Source organism: Eufriesea mexicana, unplaced genomic scaffold (genome assembly GCF_001483705.2).
Source record: "Eufriesea mexicana isolate 0111107269 unplaced genomic scaffold, ASM148370v2 scaffold4744748132, whole genome shotgun sequence".
In the NCBI taxonomy this organism is placed as follows: domain Eukaryota; kingdom Metazoa; phylum Arthropoda; class Insecta; order Hymenoptera; family Apidae; genus Eufriesea; species Eufriesea mexicana.
The window spans coordinates 319,200-337,130 of NW_016907911.1; the positions used below are offsets into that span (position 1 = coordinate 319,200).

At 49.2% G+C, this 17,931-nt stretch overlaps 4 protein-coding genes across 4 annotated transcripts in view; all 4 read left to right on the forward strand.

Annotated features, from left to right (window-relative positions):
- The window catches only part of Osi13 (Protein), a 6,747-nt gene extending 6,381 nt beyond the window's left edge, over positions 1 to 366 (forward strand). The window contains exon 2 of the mRNA XM_017896968.1: positions 47 to 366. Within this exon, the coding sequence (XP_017752457.1) occupies positions 47 to 366 (320 nt within the window). The remainder of the gene's footprint in view (positions 1 to 46) is intronic.
- A 2,621-nt stretch (positions 367 to 2,987) lies between these two features.
- Osi14 (DUF1676 domain-containing protein Osi14) lies at positions 2,988 to 4,686 on the forward strand. The gene is made up of 3 exons (XM_017896957.1): positions 2,988 to 3,204; positions 3,352 to 3,537; positions 4,304 to 4,686. Exons 1-3 carry the CDS (start codon positions 2,988 to 2,990, stop codon positions 4,684 to 4,686), a joined length of 786 nt encoding a protein of 261 aa, XP_017752446.1.
- A 1,592-nt stretch (positions 4,687 to 6,278) lies between these two features.
- On the forward strand, positions 6,279 to 8,325 carry Osi15 (DUF1676 domain-containing protein Osi15). Its single transcript, XM_017896682.1, has 2 exons — positions 6,279 to 6,639; positions 7,991 to 8,325. The coding sequence occupies exons 1-2, from the start codon at positions 6,279 to 6,281 to the stop codon at positions 8,323 to 8,325; spliced, it is 696 nt and encodes a 231-aa protein (XP_017752171.1).
- A 6,378-nt stretch (positions 8,326 to 14,703) lies between these two features.
- On the forward strand, positions 14,704 to 15,676 carry Osi16 (DUF1676 domain-containing protein Osi16). The gene is made up of 2 exons (XM_017896691.1): positions 14,704 to 15,211; positions 15,294 to 15,676. The coding sequence occupies exons 1-2, from the start codon at positions 14,704 to 14,706 to the stop codon at positions 15,674 to 15,676; spliced, it is 891 nt and encodes a 296-aa protein (XP_017752180.1).
- Positions 15,677 to 17,931: the final 2,255 nt, after the last annotated feature.

Sequence of the window (17,931 nt, forward strand, 5' to 3'; positions counted from 1 at the left end):
AAGTTAATTAATTAATTTTAATAATAAGTTAATAACTTTGTTGCAGTTCGCAGGAAAAAGAAGAGGCATAAGTTGAACAAATACATCATCCCCCTGATCGTAGGATTCATGTTGATCAAGTCGATCCTGTTGCCCATCGCGTTGAAGACTTTGGCGATTTTGAGCGGCAAGGCGGTGGTCCTGAGTCTGATGAGCTTGATCCTGGCGGCCATTGTAGGATTGAAGAAGGTCGCTCAGAGTCACGCATCGGGCTACGAAGTCGTGAACGTGAATAAATACAAGAGGCACGACATGTTCGACACTGGAGACGACATGATGGACAGCGAGCCTTATAAATTTTACAGGGAACGGCGCAGGAGAAAGTAAAGATTCATATCGACAAACCTCAAAATCTTTCGTTCATTTCATCCCTCGTCCCCTAGTATTTCTTCCCTCGCAGGAATCTATACAAAAATTGGTCGAGGAATCTGGTCTGGAATTTACTGCTCGATCGATCGAACGAGTTCGAGGTCTATGAAAGTATGGCCTTTAGTGCTGGCGCGAACGAAACTCGCTAATTACCGCGTTACGCAAAAGGAACGAGGCGAGAAGAACGAAAGGCGTAGCGAACCGTAGAAAGTGTTCTCAAACGCTGGCAAATCGTTATTTCCCTGTTCCGATTCCGCGGAAACAATGCGTGTAGTTAATCGACCAGATCCATCCTCGAATTACAGCGTTACGTAATGGCGTCGCATCTTCATGGAGAGAAAGTTCATCCCGAATTCCGAGAATTATGAACCCGCGTGGCAGGTACTCTCGTCGTATTGGTATACTAATCACCTCGTTACTGGGAAAAATTTTCGCGTGTCATCTTCAATTTAATCTTCGATAACGCAGAAAACAACAGTAATAATTTCCAACAGCGAATTTCGTGGAAGAAACAAATATTTAAAAATGGTAACTTACTGGTGCCATTTGCACAACTGTGCAATCACTGTCATTGAGGGTAACGAAAGAGGAACGAGCACATGAGATACGACAGACTTTTGAGCAAGTCAGGAAGTAACAGAGATAAGACTGGAAGGAGCCAGTGTCAAATAGGACGAGTTTATTCGGCTCATTGACCCCGAAATCTCACGATGGAATCTGGAGATTCCAGGGACACTGATCCTCCCTTCGGTCAAAGCTCACAGCTGTACGAAACAATGCTCTCACGACACTTCTGGCTAGTCCATGGTCTACCAAACACTCGACTGAACAGTCGAAAGTCGAAATTATACGAAACGACAATAAGAGGAAAGTAACGCAGACGCAACAGCGGTCAAAATTGAATCATCGTCGAAACAAGGTGAGTAGCCACGAAGAAATTTCTCCGTTTAACGCCTGCTATTTGCATACTGGATCCCCAATCCACCTCCCGTGTCCCATTCTTCTCTGATCCTCGTAGTCAGCGAATTGTTCACTGTTCGCTGTCAATCTAACCCAAACCTTCCTCCAGAATCTGCCAAGAACGGGGGAACGTAAACGCAGATGGCTCGCGTGACGATCGGAACTCGGGGACTTCGTGGCCGTAAGCGTAACCTAGAAAATTAATCGCGAAAATCCATCGAACGAATACCGTTAACACCGAAATGACGAAGTTCCGCGAGGCTGTTAAATATTTAAAGAGAGCCGGAACGAGACAATGGCGAGGCGCCCGCGAATAAGGCAGTTGCCATTCCGAGGCACGCACTGCTCGATAAAACTGTCCCGATGAGATGTACGCATTGTTGGACATTGTTTGCCGAACGAGTGACAGCGCCTGGGCTACTTCTCGCTGATTGTCGAATCAGGAATTCGCGCGAATCCTTATTAAAACGGGCACAGCTCGGCGAACACGAGGGTGTCCGAAAATGGCACCCTGTGTGACCGATGTATGATGATCAGATGCGAATACCTGAGAGACAGACTGAAAGAGATATTCAACGTGTTACCCCGCTCCGTTCAGTCACGTTTGACGTGCCCGTCTAACACTGTTGACAGAGCAAACAGTGCCAGAGAAAGTAGAGTTTTCTTCGGCGGTCTGTGGATGCCTCGATCTTGGAAACACGGAAAATTCCACAAGCTGGGAAAACGTGGTTTGTAAATGTTATAATTCCTGATTCACACCTGTGCACGAATAGGGTACCTGGGGGAACAATGCAAGAGCCCACGGCGCAGGTAACAAAAGGGAAACTGTTTAGAGTGGGTGTTATATCGGAAAACATTGTCGAGGATGTAATTCGTGGTATAAACCACTGATGACCGGGTCTGTGGGTCAAGGTAAGCAGCTTGCTGCACGTGGAGGTACCTGCATGTATCGGGCCTGGTCGTAGATGACACCTCAGTCCTAGAGTTCAGGAGATTACCTGAGAATACGCTGTGAATCATAAGCGTGATATCTCCATCGAACATTCAATGACGATCTATCGATGATAGAACCTTTTCCTGACGCACGAACGATCATCAGAGTCGATGAAAAGCTTCGGAGGTGTCAGAGGAGAAAAGTAGGAGGCTCGAATTCTTCCGTGGAAAATTTCGTAATCTAATTACCATCGAGATGCACCGTCGAGATCCCTTGGCCCATGGCGTCGTCATCTCCCCTACTGACCCGAATCCCGGGACCTAGCTGGGCCACCAATATCAGGGATCGCCTAGACTAAGGTCCGCCCAGCTCTAGCTACTCCGTCGACTCACGGAAGAGTCGGTCGGCAGTTTGTTTAAAAAATTATCGAAGAAAGTTCCGTCTGACGACGGGGAGGTGGGCAACGACGTACCAGCGATGACGCCTGGTGTGCCTTAGTCGTTTGTCGTCGTCACACGCGTCATCGGTTAGAGTGGGGATATTGGGGAGGGTCCCAGCTGGTGCACACCTATAAAGATAGAAGCTACGGAGGGTCAGATCACACTTTGCTCCGAAAATTTTCCGAGGGACGTGCTCGCTTCCACGACCAGACGCTTCCTCCCGTCACGATCAGCCGAAACCGAAGATGAACAAGCTAGTGATTCTGGGACTTCTCGCGGCGTCCACGATGGCCGTGCCCATGCCTAACGACGTGCAACTGGACAGGGATCTCGATTGCTTCGAGCAAGAGAACGCGCTGTTCAGCTGCGTCTTCGTGAAGACCATCAGCTCGCTCAGCAGGGCTGCCAGGTCTAGCGACATCGAGATCATCGATGGTGTAAAGTTCGTGAGGGAAACACCGAGTGAGTCGAACTTCAATCTCATCGTCCATTCTTCCGACTGTTTTTCCAACTCCTGCAAGAATTTCTTCAGTTTGAAATCTGGGAGATTTTATCAACTTGGATTAAATGGAATTATCTAACGTCCCCGTGTACCATTTCTGTTTCCAGTGGAACGCAGTGGGAAGGACTTGAAGACCGAGGTGGATATCATGAACGAGCTACCAAGAGATACGTCGGATAGAGCCATCAAGCTTGTCAATATGCTGCTCGACTCGGCCCTGTCCTTCGTGAAGTCCCACAGCTTGAAGCTCAGCATGCCCGAGGAGGGCTCTATCTCGCGCGCTCTGGACGAAGGTAACTTTCTATCCTGCGCTATGATAGAGACGCTCCCATTACGTAATCCTTCCCACCCCGATGACGGCCCGACGCGTCACCGGTATGAACGAATAAACTGTTCACCGAGCCTTTCACCTTCGTGATATCTATACGCGCCGCAGCAACCTGTTCCGGATAAACCCGTTCCTCGCGCGCCACCTCCTGCATTCGCTTTCCTTCTGAAATCATACGTAGCCTCCGCAGCCAGGAGAGAAGCCCGCTGATAACGCGGGGACCATTAATTAGCGACACTTAGGAACCGTTGGCTAACAGATGACAGCAAACATGCTCCGTTTGCCGACACCTTGTTACTCTTCCAACTTTCGTTTGCTCGTTCACTTTGGCAGGGCAGAGGTTTCGTTTTTGGTACTCGACTAGTCGAATTTCTGACGAGTAGTCCTGACTAACATCGACGTTGGATCACCTTCGATTACGTTGCTGCGAATTTTCTTAATTTTTTAAAACGGATGACAGATTACATAGACGTTAGATCATCTTTGATCTTTCATTTGACAGTTTTCTGTCCTGGTTCTTGTTTTGTATGATAAATCTGAGGTCCAAGACTAATAGATCACCTTTGACTACGTTTCTGCAAATGTGCCTAATTTTTTAAAACGGAAGACAGATAACATGGTCGTTAGATCACGTTTGATAATTGATTTGACAGTTTTCTGTCCTGGGTTTTGTTTTGTATGACAAATATGAGGTCCAAGATTAATTTTTATTTTTCGATTGTTATTTTCAGGTCGCGCGAAGATAAAGAAAATGGCGCTGCCGCTGATCGCAGCCGCAGGAGTGAAATTATTCGCCTTGATCCCCATTCTCCTCGGAAGTCTTGGTCTCCTGGTCGCGAAAGCCCTGTTCGTGGGCAAGATCGCCCTTCTGCTGGCCGGAGTATTAGCTTTCCAGAGACTGTTCGGTAGCAATTCTGGAGCCAGCATCTTCAGCAAGAACCCGCAACCGACTGGATGGATAGACAATGGGAACCAAGGCTGGTCAGCCAATGTCGCGGCAGCTGTGCAACCCCAGGGCTACTACAAGAGGAGCTTCGAGGCTGAAAACGGGAAAATGGACGCCCATTTGTTGGCGTACTCGGCCCAGGCTCCAATCACGAACGAAACCAACTAAAACGACGATCTCGTGTCCACGTTTTCGTGGGGAACGAAAGAATCCAGGCTACCTGGAGGCCATATGTCTCGAGTCTGGTCGCGTTTAATACCAGCCAGACTCGTTCCCGACTGCTAGGATAACGTTTAAGCGAGTAACTTATGAGCCGAGTAAATTATTAATAACCACTGTATCAATAAATTATTATCACTAATACATATATCATCTGTCGTCTATTTTTCACGCATCGATCACTGATTTTTCCCAAGTCCGGTCAGGATCGAACGGTGGATCGAAAGCAAGGACGATTTCTAACTCGGAGGAATTATTTATGCGCGTGCCGGCGGTGTAAGGCGTGAAGGTGCATAGAAAACGCGCTGTACGTGATTAGTGTATGTCCCGCCGCGAAATATCGACATGTTCGTGGATCGAGCCGACAATCGGTCTGGCTCATATGCGATTCCGATCGGACGCGAGCATACCTACGCTTCGGTTTGCACTCCCACCGCGGGTTATACCCTATTTTCTCGCCTTCTCTCTCCCCTTTCTTCCTCGTTGCTTCCATTTCTTTCTCTCCTCTCGTCTCTCCTTCTCCCGCTTCCGACCGAAAACAGATTCGGGACACGCCGGTCGGTTTTGCATGCCGTTCCGTGTCACACGCGCGAACAGGCACGGAAATCTAATTTTCACCGAGAAACTTATTACCTGCCTCGTGAATATGATGCACGGGAGTATAAGAGCGGGAGTGGCTCTGTCATTGTTAGAGAGGCCGATTGAAAGCGCGGATTCCCGTCGTGGAAACTCGCCATTGTACGCGCTGGACAAAAGGAACGCTCCGTCTCCTTTTTTATTCTTACTGCTACTGAAACGAGCGGGCCCATTGTGCCGCGAGGCACGATACTGTCCTCCGTATCCTCGCTCGTTCACCATTTCGTGGGCAGAATTTGGAAAGTACGATCTTCGATGAGCAACAGCTTGGTCCCACTTCTCTGCCATCGACTTTGCTTATAATTTTCCGCTTTTCCCGATGAAACAGGGCCCGAGAACACGCTTCCTACTTTCTTCCAAAACAAATTGGACACAGCTTCGACAAACTCATTATCTTTTCCCATTTCTCAATCACTCCGCAGACACTTTATCTATCCTCGCTGACAACTATCTACGCGTGCTGCGGATTTCTACAAATTCATATTTCATAAATTTATGCTCCCTTGCGCGTTGGGCGAGGCAAGATGGAGCTTTATTCCGCGTGGAAATAATAGAATCGATTTCGATCCGATCGATTTTCCCGCCAGCCATGAAATGAAACCTAATTCGAACACGGACGATAGACCATGCTGGTGTATCGCTCGAAAGTGATCCCGGTGAAAAGGAAAATTAGTTTCTATCGGTAGACGCTACGTCACTGGAGGCGTAGGTCTGTGCAGCGGCCAGCCGGTGAAGACGTCGAAATTAAAATTCCTGACACCGCGGCCTTTGCACGTCGCTTGCCAAATGGTTCAAACTGGCCCCACCATTGATCGCGGGCCGACGTATAAAAGAAAAATTGCCCCCGGGGCAAACAGTCAAAATCCTCGTGCCCGTCCCGTCCGATACCAAATCGATCATCAACGATGAACGCGAAGCCATTGATCGCGACATTGGCGCTGCTGTCGGTCGCCCTCGTAATGGCGGAAGACGCCAGGAGCGTGGAGATCAAGCTGACCAAAACCATGGACGAGCTGAACCGGAGGGACACCATCAAGATCTTCGGTGATATGGTGACTTTGGAAAAGGTGGACGTCGTGGAGGAAGAGGAGTCCGGAAGAGCCAGCGTGGACCCTCTAGTGAGCAAGATCGAACAGTTCTTCAGGAGCAGGAGGATCCAGGTGCACCTGCCTAACGACGGATCCTCTGCTGACATGTTTGGCAGAGCTTTGGGTGAGAAGGATATGGGATTTGAGCTTAGAGCCCTGACCACTGGAGCTTCCGAAGGTGAGATTAATTCTTGCATAGCGCGTTAATGATTCGAGTTTCTTTTTCTCTAATAACGTAGATAAAAATTTGAAAATATTCCTGTCTTCGAGTACAAGATTCGAACGAGCAAAGGTATAAAGTATCGTAACTGTAAATTACGGATTAAACTCCAACACACGTGCTACGGAATTGTTTACAATGTGTCAGAGTCCTCGTATTCGTTACAAGCTCCTTTACCTTTATCTTTGTAAACCCGAATAGAAAGCGAAACTCTATAAAACGAAGATAAAATGAGCGAAAAATAAACGGAAGGAAGGATTAAAATATTGCCAAACTCTCTCTGACTAAAGCAAAGAATCTCGAGAGAAGAAGAGGTAATAAAAGTAAGAATTCGTGGTAAAGAAAGCTCGAAGGAACTTTCTACCGTAAGCATTCCTCCGATCTCTCCTTTAGCCTACATATCTACATCTTCGACGCTGGAAACTCACTCTCTCGAATACCAAAGCGCGAAGCACTGAAAGAAAGGAAGAATATTCATGACCTTCCACGAGATCACCGGTAGGCGATCACGAGGAGTTGCCTGCCGAGGGTTACCGATCCCAAGTTCGAGGTCCGAGCGGCTGGATCTTCGACGCCTCGATCGCCGCTGTGAATGGACCGATCCACGGCCACGAACTTATAGTACCTCGCCTTTCTAAAGTCTCTCCAATGCCGTGAAAGTATGCCACGAAGACGTGGCACGATTGGCCGCAAAGTGGGACTTCCGGTGGCGAGGCTTCCGATTGGCTTCGCCGGCGGACCGACATCTCTGCCTGCTCTCCTCTTTTCCTTGGCCTCTTTTCTCTCCTCGAAATTTCCACGAACTTTTTTCTACTCCCCCGAATACGTCGGGACGCGCTCGTCGTGCTCAGGAAGAAGAGCGGAGGGCGGAAGGTGGCCACGACGAGCGTAGAAAGCCGCGAAGACGCGTCCCACTTCCTCCGCATCCGCGAAAACCTCGCGATGGCAGGGATCGGGATAAAGTGGGCCGCCGCCGAGATTCCGGGTTTCTGGGCCGGCTGACGAGAGCACACGACGAACAAGGACCTTGAACGAGAGTGCCACATGTCGAAGAAAGTAGATAGCCGGCGATAAGTGGCCATTAGAGGCTCCTAGATACCCCTCCCAGACCCCATACCTCATCGTCTCCGTGAATTTCACTCGACGATCCATTGAATCCCTCGAATTCGTGGATGTACACCAAGCCTGGTGCTCCTCCTTCGATAACAGCATACCCATTAATTGCTTTCGTTAAAGAAATCGCAAGGTTTCCTGTAATGAAAATTGACAGCAGGATTTTAGGCGTTGCATCGTTTCGCTTTCGTTCCAGCCCGAACCAAGCTGAAGAAGATCGTGCTGCCTCTGCTGCTGGCCCTCAAGCTCAAGGCCCTCATCGTCCTGCCTATAGTCATCACTCTGATCGGCCTGATAGGCATCAAGGGTCTCGGCGCTGGCCTGCTGTCCCTTCTTCTCTCCGGAGCCATCGCCCTGAAGGCGTTGCTCACGCCACCGGCCCCCTATCCAGCCAGGGTCTCCTATGGAATCGTGAAGCCAGAGGTCCATCACGAACACTGGCACAGGTCGCAGGAGGAGATAAACCAGCCTTACAGAGGGTGGGCCCCGGAATTCGCGCCTGAACAGTACCCCTACCAGGACATCCCCTAGAGCAGACCCCAAGCCTCGAACTCGTCACCTCATCCCGCCATTTTGTCTTCACTCTATTTATTATCTCCTCTGTTACCCTCGCTGTATTGAATAAAGACATCGCCTTCTCTCATTTTCTACAGCCACGCGCTTCTGCTTTCCACCCTTTGGCACCCTCATTCCTAGGATTCTCCCCGAGTCTTCGATCCCAGCATCCGTCCAAGCACTTTCCATTCCCTGGTCGTCGCCATTGGCGGCTGAAATAATGAAATAAATAATTGGAAATCTATAATCGCGAGGTAAGCAGGTTAGCCCGGTGAACGGAAGGAGAAGGCTAACGACCCAAATAGCAGTCGAGTGCCGCGCTGGCTGGAGAGAGAGAGAGAGAGAGAGGACAGGTGGGGAGACAGGAACAGGTGGGAGAGTCGGAACAGGAAGGAATCGGGGTCACTGTGACGAGAAAGGTGGGAAAAGTGGTCGAGCCGGCGATTGGCCGTTCTTGCTTCCCCGTCGGCGAGTCCTCAGGATCAAGGGCACTGGGTCAATGCCTCCACGTGGACTCCCACCTAGCGTGCTCCCTTCTTCCGCTACCGATGCCTTCCCCACTTCAGGGTTCAGAGGCGTGTAACGGGATCGGTTGTGATTAAGCCGCGTGGAGTGGGCACGAGTCTCGGGTATATACCTGGCCTGATCGAGAGGACAGCACTGTCAAGAGCACGGAGAACTCGAGGCGAGCACAAGCTCACGAGTCAGATGCTCGGTTCGAGTTTAATTAATGCACAAAGTCCACTGGTATACGCTCTTACTCCGTGTAAAGGGTTCTTCTAGATCTTTGACTAGCCGCAGGGTATCGAGCAACTTCTTTCTCAATGGGGTGCCAAGCAGGCTGATTTATTTCTCGCGTGGAATAACGCAATTTAGACCACTTTTCAAATTACTAGATGTATCCTGTTTCTCTCTATGTCGATTTATTTCACTCGCTTCAGCCATTTTGGATACATTTCTTGATTAGGAAATATAAATTTTCGTGGCAAGATTCCTTCTCTGGTAACTATTGTAAATTATAGCCTAGAGGTGCTATAATTTTACTATACTTTTCTATCAGCCTCCGTCAACAATTAACGGATAACTTATTTCGAATTAATCCTCGTAACTAATTCTATCATGGAGTAGCAGAAATTTTTGACGATGTGAGCATACTTGATCCTCTATAACTCGATGGAAGTCAGCGATTTCTATAGCACAGGTTAGATTAGCGACGTCGTTGATCGTCCGCGAGGTGTCAGGATGCAGGCTAGACGATAAGCGAATAGTCCGAAGGAGGAATCCGTGGTATTGCGGACTGACCCTGGAAAAAATGCGAAAGTACGAACGCGCAGGATGCATTTCGAGCGCATAACGGATGCTCGTTCTCGAATTAACGAGGTCTACGCAGCCACTCGGCCAGCAACCGGCATCAGTCGCCGTCAATGCACCCCGATTTTTTCTCGTTTCACCAGACCCACGGCTCGATAACGCGAGTATATTCGCTCGAGAACACCAGACGCGTGAAATAACCGGATGCACGTGACCATGAGCCGCTGTCTGGGCCGAGATATTCGCGGAGACCACGACGGTAGACTCCATATGAGATGGAAGTGTACCTCATTTACAATGCGTTTTAAAATATGTACTCGTTGTACCATTACCACCGGTAACTTTCATGAGCTGTAAAATTTCCACACTCCGACCTCCTCTCGACACGGAAATTCGTCTCTACAAATTTCCACGTTAGATTCGCTTCAAAAATCGATTCGATTGACAGCGGTAACGAAAAATTGAGAATGTCCAGGAATATTTAAACTGCGAAACCACATTGCGAGCACGCATTCGAAATAAAAGTAAGAAACAGAGCAAAGCGAGAACGATTTACAAATAATCCAAACATAGTCCCGTAAACGAAGGCCGACTTATAAATCTCCAAAATCACTAGGCGTTTCGAAAACCGCGAGTATGGCCGATTCCAAGGCGGAACAGTAGAACGATCCGTCATGGTCAGACACGCGGCCGCTCCTCGTTCCGAGCGACACGGTTTTCCAAATAACCCGCCGTTCACCGGCGATCCTGGCTCGCGAACGTCTCCTTCGAGGATCGCCAGCCGATCTTCGGGGAATTCTCCAACAGCATCCGACTGACAGCGACTTTCTCGCCGGTCGTCTCGATTTTCCAGGCGAAAATGGGCTAACAGCGCGTGATCGATCGGCTAACTCCTGCCAATTACGATCTCCGTTTACATCGTGCAATAACCTGCGCCGAATTTACGAAGATTTTAAGAAAAGAAGGAATAAGAAAGAAGGAAATACGAGGTACTTGGGCTGATCTAGTTGCCACTGAGACAGTCGTCATTAACCGAATGGAATTGCAAGATTCTGCCAACTTCTCTGGTTTCCATGTTAATTTCCTGTAGGCTGTGAGTCTCTCGATTAAATTTGATTTCATTAATTAAATTACATTGCGTACCATTCGCAATTTTTCTCGTGTTTCACGTGGTACCTGTTCAAAATTTTCTCGCGCAACCTGCTGTCACGATGTCAACTCGCTGTCTTGTCAAAGCGTGCGGTCCCTGACATATGTCTTAGCGATTTCTATGCAGTACTCACTGTGTTAACTCGGATCGATGATCTACCGATCGATCCAAAGGTGCCTTTCTCGTGTTTCACGTGGTATCTGTTCAAAATTTTCTCGCGCAACCTGCTGTCACGATGTCAATTCGCTGTCTTGTCAAAGCGTACAATCCCTGACGTATGTTTTATGCGATACTCAATGTGTTAACTCGGATCGATGTCCTACCGATCGATCCAAAGCTGTCTTTCTCGTGTTCCACGTGATATCTGTTAAAAATTTTCTCGCTTTTCACGCGCAACCTGCTGTCACGATGTCAACTCGCTGTCTTGTCAAAGCGTGCGGTCCCTGACATATGTCTTAGCGATTTCTATGCAGTACTCACTGTGTTAACTCGGATCGATGATCTACCGATCGATCCAAAGGTGCCTTTCTCGTGTTTCACGTGGTATCTGTTCAAAATTTTCTCGCGCAACCTGCTGTCACGATGTCAATTCGCTGTCTTGTCAAATCATGCAATCCCTGACGTATGTTTTATGCGATACTCAATGTGTTAACTCGGATCGATGTCCTGCCGATCGATCTAAAGCTGTCTTTCTCGTGTTTCACGTGGTATCTGTTAAAAATTTTCTCGCTTTTCACGCGCAACCTGCTGTCACGATGTCAACTCGCTGTCTTGTCAAATCGTGCGGTCCCTGACATATGTCTTAGCGATTTCTATGCAGTACTCACTGTGTTGACTCGGATCGATGATCTACCGATCGATCCAAAGCTGTCCACCCGGTGTCATTGAACGTTTCTGTCAGCTTAGTGTCATCCTCGCTAGCGAGACCGTGGAAAGCCACTGGATTCTGTTATATCATTCGGATAATGGTTTGGTGAAACTTTACCGGCGAATTAAGGACACTTATGAAATTGCAAATCGGTCGTAAAAGCGTCGGTGGTCGGTTTTAATTTTCGCTTTCGCGGCGTCTGGAAAGTAGAGTAGCAAGTGGCGTTTCTATCCGTCGCAGCTTTTCCCTCGCGACGCGGGTCTTCGAGGAGTGCAGCTCGAGGGATGATTCGTCGCATTAAAATTCGGCTTTGCCCAACCTAACCCCGTCCACTCGAGTTACGTATCGAGTGTATACCATAAAGATAGTAACAGTACACGGGGTACAGTTATGGGGAACTAGAGGAGCGCCCATTCACGTTTCACTCGCGGCACAGATCGCGTGCTAGCGATCGCCACTTGCCGACGATTGGAAAGGCGTGACCGGATCGATCGATGAAAATCGAGTCTATCGAATCAGCTCGGCACACCGTGACCATGTACCCCGACATTTTCCATTAGCTTCACTCCAGTCACATCCTCGATATCTCCGTAAGAATATCGGTGTAACCCCTTCGGAATTTTTTCGAAATTCGTTTCTAAGATCGATATTTTCGATAGTTAATCTCGATCGATAATTGTTACTCGGTTTATCGGTGATTCGAAGGAGGATATAGAGCAATGCAAGATCGAAGAGGGAATGCAGGATCGATGGATGGCTGGCCGGCTGTGCGCCGGATCGGCGAAACAGGAGCAGCTCGCCGGAGATGGCGCGATTATTAACGAAAGGAAGGCGTTGCGGTAAAAGGAAGTAACAAGTCGCGAAATAGATACCCGGAGAAGAAGGCTAATCCTCTCCTTTCCGACACACCTGCTGGCAGAGCATGCGAGCGCATCGTCCCAGGCATCCTACGAAACACCCGTGAACGCCTTACGCGTCGTCCGCGAATTTATCGGGCTCGAAACTGCACGCCCTATTGACGGAGGATAATTTCCGCGGAATGCGCAGCCTGGAATTTTTCTCCGCCTCGCGTGCCTCTAGACTCGGTATCGAGGAGCTCCAATTATTTCGCGAAACTCTGTCGAATTCCTCCGAATTTCAACAGCCTCCTAATCAGGTTGCCAGTGATACGATACTGATCCAGCGCGTTCCGGTTTAATTGCAGAGGCATATGAAGCGTCGATCCGATAAACGCGTGATTACCGACTAATTGCCGATGTAATACTTACGTACGTGGATGTGGCGTGCATGGAAATTGATTTCGCCAATAAATTTTCTCACACAACTGACTTTTTGCATCCCCGATCTTATCTCGTAGCTCTCGACTAAACTAGATAGGTCAGGTTATTACAAATCATCACAGGTAAGTTGTCACACGTTGCTATCAATTATCGTCGTAATTTCACGCATACTCGTTGCCTGTACGTACACGTATAATTTTGAGCTGTCAGTACGTACGTGGATAAATAACCAAAAAATAAATTTAGATGTACGTAATAAAATTTACCGCGATTAAAATAAATGGCGATATTTTAAGTGCCAAAAATTAAGTTTCTTTTTTAACGTATACAATTAAAGCGGGAAAATTAGATCGCAGAGGATGGTATAACGGAAGAATGTTACTTAAACTTGCTCTCGGGACCAACCAAGCAAAAAATCGAGCCGATCTCCGAGCCTCGTCACAGTATTGCGAGAAATTGAAGAACAGTTTGGATTATCGAGCTGGATTTTCACAGGCGTCCGAGCGATCACGCGATTTCCACGGCGTACTCGCGTTCGATTCGCCTCTCGCGAGAGGATCCCGTGAAAATTGGCCGCGCACTTTCTCGCCGTCAGATCCGTCTGTAGCGCCGTCGTTGGAGCGTGGCGCGCGAAAATCCGATCTCCCTTCGAGCTAACTGGGCTAATACGAAGTAGGCCTCCGCCGTCTCGTCTCGCTCAGCGGAGGGTAATAATGTCCGTCGATTTCCCTCTCCCTTGGCAGTTTTCGCGGACCGTTCGACGGTTTTTCGCTCAGCCGGATGTGCATGCTCGATTCTGCCATCGATCGACGGCCATCGACTCGATTTCGCCGTCGAGATGGAAAGTGGTTGACGCCGGGTCGCCGGTGCCGCCCATCGGCCACGATCCATCCGATCGGTCCCCATCGCTGCCGATTCGAACGAGCGCGAGGAAAATCGGCTCCGAGTCTACCTTTTCCCAAGCACGACGCACGATCGGACGCTAATGACAGACGTGACTGATATCGACGCCATCGATCAACGTAATTACGAACTCGACGGGCCCACGGACACAGGAAGTCGCGCCTGTCAACGACTACGGGGTCCCAGCCTGTAATCGACTCGCGTATAAATGATGATGTCGGTGCTATTCGAATGCAGACCGCGGGATGAGCGGTTTCTAGATCACGCGGAATCGATATCGAAGAAAGTCCGGCCGAGGGAGTACCCACGAGCAAGCGAATTCACTGGGATCCTGCCGTGACGAGGTCTGAATGGGCGTCGGTGTCCACGAGGCTTCGCTCTCATTAGACCGTCTCCGGTATCCTTTTTTCCCGGCGAATTCGACAGAGATTCGAATTCTCCGCTCTATTTGACGCTCCCTCTTGCCGCGTGCGAGCAGCGGCGGCGGCGGTGGCCGCGAGAAGGCCCCTCGCCTCCTCTTGGACCACCGCGATGGAAGAGAGCACGCCGGCTCCGGCGCGTTGCTCTCGACTTAGGAGAATGTATGGAACGACCGAAAGGCAAAAAGGAAAAAGGACTACCCGGTGACTCGCTCTATATATACTGCAACTATCCGAGGGTATGTCCAGTGCACGGTACGCGTCTCGTCCGTCAGCTTCAGCCAGCAGATCGATTCCTAGCCGCGAGCAACAGTCCGTTTCGCGCCGCCTGTCCCACCCGCCGGACCTACTCCATCAGGATCACTCCGAGATCAGGGTCTCTCGCGTCCGGATACAGAAACGTCGCACGATCCGCCCAGCACCATGAAGGGATTCCCGGTTATCGGTCAATCGTCGCTGCTGCTGCTGCTGCTGTCTCTTCTGCTCGTCCTGGGTACAGTCGTCGCGGAGATAGAGAGACGCACCTCCAAGCAGATGGTCGAGGAGTCTCCCGAGAGCCTGACGTCCAACTTGAGCAAGGACTGCGGCAAGTCGTACAGTGCCACCTGTCTCAAACTCGACGTGGTGTCCTTCCTAGATAGACTGTCCGAGCAGGAGGACATCAGCATCCTACCGGGAGTGTCGGTGATCAAGGAGAACGGATCGTCCAGTTTGCCGATGACAGAGGTGGTCGCCAATCTAGCCAGGGATTTCCCTAACGACGTGGAAAAGAGGCTGGACGCGTACCTGGTACACAAGGTTGGCAGCTATCTCAACAGTCACTCGATATCCATCAAGCTCTTCGACCCGAGGACCTTCGAGGCCGCGAGGAATTTTAACGAGGAGACCCTAGCTCAGCTCGGCCTTGGCGGAGGTCAGAGTGTCGGAACTGGTAAGGAATTACTCTGCTTAAACGGAGGTTAGGGTTAACGCGAATCGGGACGAGGTGATTGATTTCATTGATGCTCACGCAGGACGTAAGAAGGACAAGGGCGGATATGGCGGCCTGATGGCTGGCCTGATGATGATGAAGGGTACCCTGGGCGCCATTGGTTTCGGCGCGCTCGCGCTGCTCGCTGGCAAAGCTCTGATGACCGGTCTGATGGCCCTCATGCTATCGGCCATCGTCGGTCTGAAGGCCCTGGCCGGCGGCGGCGAGAAGAAGACCACCTACGAGATCGTCAGCAAGCCTGTGTACTCGAGTTCTCACACCCACAGCTCCGAGGAGCACCACGGTCATGGCTACGGGCATTCCGGATACGGCAGATCCCTCGACACGATCCACGACAGCGTCCAGCAGGCCGTTCTCAAGTACGGGAACGCGCGGGACCGTCGATCGCTGTTCCGGCAAAATTAACGAACTCGTGATCGGAGGAGCCGTCAGCCTGCAGCAGCTGATGGCACGCGAGAGATCTAGTAGCACGTCTCTACCTCACCGAGTCTACTTCGATCCCATCTACTCTCTTTCCACAGTTCACCGTTCCTCTCCATCTGCCTCTTTCTACACCTCCTCCACTTCGTCGTGCTCGCCACCGCCATTTACTCCTCGTCCCACTCTTCCTCCTTCACCTTTCTCCTGTCTGCAACTTCGTTTCGCTTTCTTGTTGCTCACGCTCACGCGCCTCTGTCCGTCACTACGCCTGCTCTCCTTTCTTCCTCTTCTTTCCCTTTTTTCTTCTAACCCACTCTCTACCCCCCATCGTCATTTACCAACTTGGTTCCAACTTGTAGGTTCGTAGGTATTTATTCGCGAAGCATGCCCCCACGTACCTTCACCCACGGTCACACGGCTCGAGCTGGTCGTCGTTGCACATGGACCATCTTCGATCATGTACATGATTTCTCTTTGTTATTTATATGTATTTATACGCATTGTAAAGTTTTAATAAATCATGTTTTTAAGAAGCCGCTTGCTACGTTCTATCCTATCGGCGAGCGCCGATTTAGCCTGATCGGACGCCTCGCCCCGATCTTTGTACCCCGAGAGGTTGCGGATGAAGATGTGTGGCTGGACGAAACGAGAGGAGTAACTGTTTCCGAAGGTTGCTCTTCGCCTCGTGCTCGCTGGGAAATTATACGTGTCGAGCCGTAATTCCAAGACGAATGTGCCACTCGATTAAATTGATGCGAAACAAGGTCGCCCCATTCTCAACTGCTATGCTCCTCGGGCTACCTGGACATTCTCCGATCGAGTTATACACAGACGTGAAGATACATTCGACGAATGGAATTATGCTTTAGCGCAAAAAGAGGGAAAAATATGGCGAAAAGCTCCACATGCTCTTACTATTTTCCCATTTAATTCGAATGATCGCCTCTTTTCGAGGAGCACAGTCTCTGCTGACCCTGATGCGTAATATAATAGCACTCCTACTATAGATGAGAATTAATTTGCTCGAAAGTAGCTACGCCTTTTCAGTAATTGCGAGGATAAGAAACGTGGACCAGTTTGTTAACTCCGATGTTAAATCGTACCCAGCCTTCGATTCACATCCGTTTCCTGAACATTATTCAAAGGATACTAATGACTCCCGGGAAGCTAGCAGAATAATACTTCACCTGTATAGATTAGATCTCCCGGTGCCATTATTTCTCTGGCAGGAAGTCGTCCCTGAAGTCTCGAAACACCGCGTCCTGTTTCGCAGACGAAGCTCGGAACCATGATCACGTCGAACTGTGAAATAATTTTATTAGGATCACCTCGTGATTGACTGGCAGATCTCAATCGTGACGGAATGGTGGAAAAATTTTTCAAATCACGAAAAATTTCACTATACACGAGCTATTGCGATCTCGGGTTCTCGAAAGTTTGACGAAGCCATCGATCGATATATTGATCGATCTTCGAGATCATATTGTTTCCAAATTTAATGTTAAATTATCCCTTTATTAAAATCCTGAGAATTATTTAAAACCCTCGAAAAATTTCGAATTTTCAACTTGAAAATGTTTATGTCTTCAAACTTGGTTAATCAAGCAATAATCATTGATCATTAGGTTTAATGCAGTGGCGCGATCTCTCGAACAACGTCCCAAGATCGTTCACCACAAGAGTGTACCTCGTCCCCGCCAGATGTACCCCTTTGTTCGTGTCACTGGATCATAGATAAAGTACAGAAGAGAGAGGCTTCTGCACGAAGATCCGTGTCACGCGGTCGGTAATCGCGACCAGCTTTACCGACAAAACACGGATCGAGTGATGATCGAAACGAAAACAAATACCGACCGAGAGATTTCGCATTGCTGTATGTCCTAGCAGGTGTGCAGAGCCATCGACCGACTTCCATTACGAAGTTCATGGTCGTCTAATGATCTTCCGGGTATTTCACACCTGGTAAACACAGACTGTAATTACGTGGTGTGAGAAAAACTTTAAGGCCCCGAGAATTGTCTATTATATTCGTGTTTCAATTATGCTTCGATATTCGTTGAACTCTTTTTATGTTAATCCGTGTCTTCCTTCTTGGACTCTCTATAGCCACCGAAGTGAAATTTGCGACCCAGTACCGGTTCTTTTTACGTCACACCTGTTACCATAGAATCCACCGTGCATTCCTCGTTGGACTATTATTCATTCGGTGATTATTCACTTGGCAATCTTTCCAGACACCT